We start from the raw sequence: 3800 nt of genomic DNA on the forward strand, positions 1-3800 counted from the left end.
GGGTACCCATATGCGTCCTCGAAATAACTTTAAGCCACGACCATCCTCCGTAAGAAGTAAGTGTTGTTTCACCATAACCTCGCTCTTGAGGTTTTTCTCCAAAAGTGCTTCAGACTGYGCCACCYTGATTCGATCGATYAGACTGGACATTACATCAATCCTGGTAAGAACGGCTTTCGTCCYACTACCGTACTCYTTTCGGCTCAAAGCATCCGCCACAACATTCGCCTTMCCCGGGTGGTACAGCAACTCACAATCGTAGTCTTTGAGTAGTTCGAGCCAACGCCGTTGCCTCATGTTTAGTTCTTTTTGATCGAAAATGTACTTCAAACTTTTATGATCAGTGAAAAGCGTGCACTTGGTACCATAGAGGTAATGTCGCCAAATCTTTAAGGCGAACACCACTGCTGCTAACTCCAAGTCGTGGGTGGGATAATTCTTCTCGTGWTCCTTGAGTTGTCTTGATGCGTATGCTATCACCCTTCCTCTTTGCATTAAGACGCAACCCAACCCCATTTTTGAAGCGTCACTAAAGACTACAAAATCCTCGRATCCTTCTGGCAAGGAGAGGATCGGGGCTTCACATAGCTTCCTTTGGAGAGTTCTAAAAGCATTTTCTTGTTTCTCTGTCCAGATAAACTTCACATTCTTCCTAGTCAACGCTGTCAAGGAAGAAGCGACTTTGGAGAAATCTTGAATAAATCTTCTGTAATAACCCGCCAAACCCAAGAAACTTCGAATCTCCGATGGGYTCTTTGGTGGTTCCCAGTTCATCATTGCCTCAATTTTGGATGGGTCTACCTTCACTCCGTCTCGAGTGACCACGTGACCCAAGAATTGGACCTCTTTTAACCAGAAGTCGCACTTGGAGAATTTTGCATACAATTTCTCTTTTCTTAGCACTTCGAGAACTTCTCGAAGGTGTTGYTCATGATCCGACTCGTCCTTGGAATAGACGAGTATGTCGTCAATAAACACTATCACCGACTTATCAAGGAAGGGTCGGCACACTCGGTTCATCAAGTCCATGAATATCGCCGGTGCATTAGTCAAACCGAAAGGCATGACCAAGAATTCATAGTGCCCGTAACGGGTTCTAAAAGCAGTTTTCATCACATCGTCTTCCTTCACTCGCACCTGATGATACCCCGAACGAAGGTCGATCTTTGAGAAGCAACATGCTCCTTGAAGCTGGTCAAAAAGATCGTCGATTCTGGGAAGAGGATACTTGTTCTTCACGGTTGCCTTATTGAGTTCTCTGTAATCAATACACATCCGCATGGTGCCGTCCTTCTTTTTTACAAACAAAACTGGGGCTCCCCACGGTGACGAACTCGGCCTAACAAATCCTTTCTCAAGAAGGTCTTGCAATTGAGACATCAATTCTTGCATTTCGGAAGGGGCTAAACGGTAAGGGGCTCTAGCAATAGGAGTGGTTCCCGGAATAAGGTTAATGTGGAATTCCACCTGTCTCTCGGGTGGTAAACCGGGTAAGTCTTCAGGAAATACGTCGAGAAATTCATTGACCACTTTCACATCTTCAACCCTTCTTTTCTCTAGTTTGGTATCCAACACGTATGCAATGAATGAGGGACACCCCTTAGCTAAGCACTTACGCGCCTTTGCCATGGATAAGAGTGCTACATCTCCTTTCCTTCTTTCTCCATAAACTAGCAATACGTCCCCGTCCGATAAAGGAATTCGAATCAATTTCTTAGAGCACAAAATTTCCGCTTGGTTCTTAGCTAGCCAATCCATCCCGATTATGATATCGAATCCGCCTATAGCCATGGGTATAAGGTCCACTCGAAATTCTTTTCCTTCAATCCCCAAGACACAACTTCTAACAATTTCGCGCACCAAAACTTGACTACCATTTGCTATCTCTATGATCAATGCATCTTCTAGTGTACTAAGTGGCGTAAGCAAGTGTTGATAGAAAGTCGTGGACACAAAGGAACATGAAGCACCTGAATCAAAAAGTACGTGAGCAGGTACTGAGTTAACAAGGAACGTACCTGACACTACATCCGTCGATGCTTTAGCTTCTTCCGCTGTCATTTGAAAGGCTCGGCCGGCTGCTCTTGGGGTATCTTCTTTCCTTGTCTGACCCCCTCCCGCCCTCAACTTCGGGCAATCACTCTTGAAGTGACCTAGTCCTCCGCATCCAAAACATGTGGGTCCTTTGCTTTGACACTCGTTTCGTGTGTGGCCTGACTTCCCACACTTAAAGCATTTGGTGGGGGTAGGGTGGGTGTTACACGGGCCGTGATGTTTGCTGCGACACTTGGGACACCATCTTGCCTCTTGATTGAGATGGGTTCCGCGATTGCTGTTGCCAAAGTAGTTTGGCTTTTTGGATGGTGCGTAAGGCCCTTCCCACCTCCTCTTCTCCCCACTCGACATCCTTTCTTCCCTTCTTTTGGCGTAGACTGATTCCAAGACCTTGGCTTCTTCGATTGTCTCCCTGAGGGTGGATGCTCTTGAATTCCTAACCATAATCATCATGTCAGCAGGTAGCCCTTTAAGGTAGGCTTTCATTTTATCTTTCTCCGTTGGGGCCACGTGCCCCACCAAGTTCAACTTTTCCAAAAAATAACGCGTGTAGTCTCTCACCGACATATTCCCTTTCTTGAGGGTTCGGAATTCTTCCTCAATGCGATCCATCTCTTGCTCGTTGCAAAATTCCTCCAGTACTTTTTCCTTAAACGTGACCCAACTCATCTTGGCCAACTCCGTAGTCTCTAAGGTTGATATGACAATGTTCCACCAGGTAAGGGCTGTACCCCTTAGCATTTGAGAGCCAAATCTTGTCTTTTGTCCTTCATCACAGTCACAAGCCCTGAAGGCCTGTTCGATCTCTCGAAGCCAGTTCATGCACGCTACTGGATCATCAGACCCTACAAATTCCGGCGGCTTGCAACTCAGAAACGTCTTGTAGGAGCAGACCCTACTCACTTGTCTTGCTTCAATTGTTGCTAACTCTTGGGTTGGGGTTCCATCTCCGGTACCTCCAGATCCTCCAATAGTCATATTCTCGGCCACTGCTTCGTGCTTACGGTTGCTAGTATCCCTATCCTCCAATAACTTCATAAAGAACTCTTGTTGTTGGGTCATAGCTCTGTTCATGGCGTTCATCACAGTGCCCAACATTCTTGATTCCGGGGTTTCTTCTTCCATTATGGGGTTAGTGGTGGCAAGGTCGACTTGGGGAACCTGTTCCACTCCACCCCCAAGGTATTTTGCCTAGAATGAACTCTTGTAATGGTGATTCGTGGCGGTTGATCCGCGGTAGATTCAGTTACCGCATGACCTTCGGGAGAGGTATCCCGTCTACTCCGAGTATTCACTATGAAAGACTGCCAACAAGGGAGTGAAAAGGAGTTATGATAGGACGAACACGGGATTAACATAATACATACCGATACGTTCACAAATTCTTGTAACAACAGTAAGTTCAAGCACGCTTGCGTAATAACTTGCTCAAAATAGCATTAGCTAAGTGAAATTTTGAATAGGTTATACATAAGAATTCTTAACGCCATCGTCACAATTCATGAACGGGGTAACTCCGATGTCCCTATAGCTTTCCCATCCTAAAAGATCTACCCATAACGCACAAACTATTTCCTACAATGTCAGCTTAAGTCTAGGCATCTAAATCCTATCCCTAGTTCGCTTAAGCTAGTGCTCTGATACCAACTTGTAACACCCTAAATAAAAACTTCAATATATAAATAAAATAAAAATAAAATAAAATTTAACGGATACTAGGACTTGATATAGAAATCACCCAAAAA

The 3800-nt window shown here is 45.2% G+C and overlaps 1 protein-coding gene across 1 annotated transcript in view; it reads right to left on the bottom strand.

Annotated features, from left to right (window-relative positions):
- LOC112522765 overlaps positions 1-3800 on the bottom strand; it is a 9636-nt gene that overhangs the window by 1253 nt on the left and 4583 nt on the right. Inside the window, exons 2-4 of the mRNA XM_025132072.1 lie at positions 3306-3359; positions 735-3216; positions 42-662 (exon numbers count right to left, since the gene is read on the bottom strand). Coding sequence (XP_024987840.1) covers positions 42-662; positions 735-3216; positions 3306-3359 — 3157 coding nt within the window. The remainder of the gene's footprint in view (positions 1-41; positions 663-734; positions 3217-3305; positions 3360-3800) is intronic.

Source organism: Cynara cardunculus (genome assembly GCF_001531365.2).
Source record: "Cynara cardunculus var. scolymus isolate 2C chromosome LG 12, CcrdV1, whole genome shotgun sequence".
NCBI classification, from domain to species: Eukaryota; Viridiplantae; Streptophyta; class Magnoliopsida; order Asterales; family Asteraceae; genus Cynara; species Cynara cardunculus.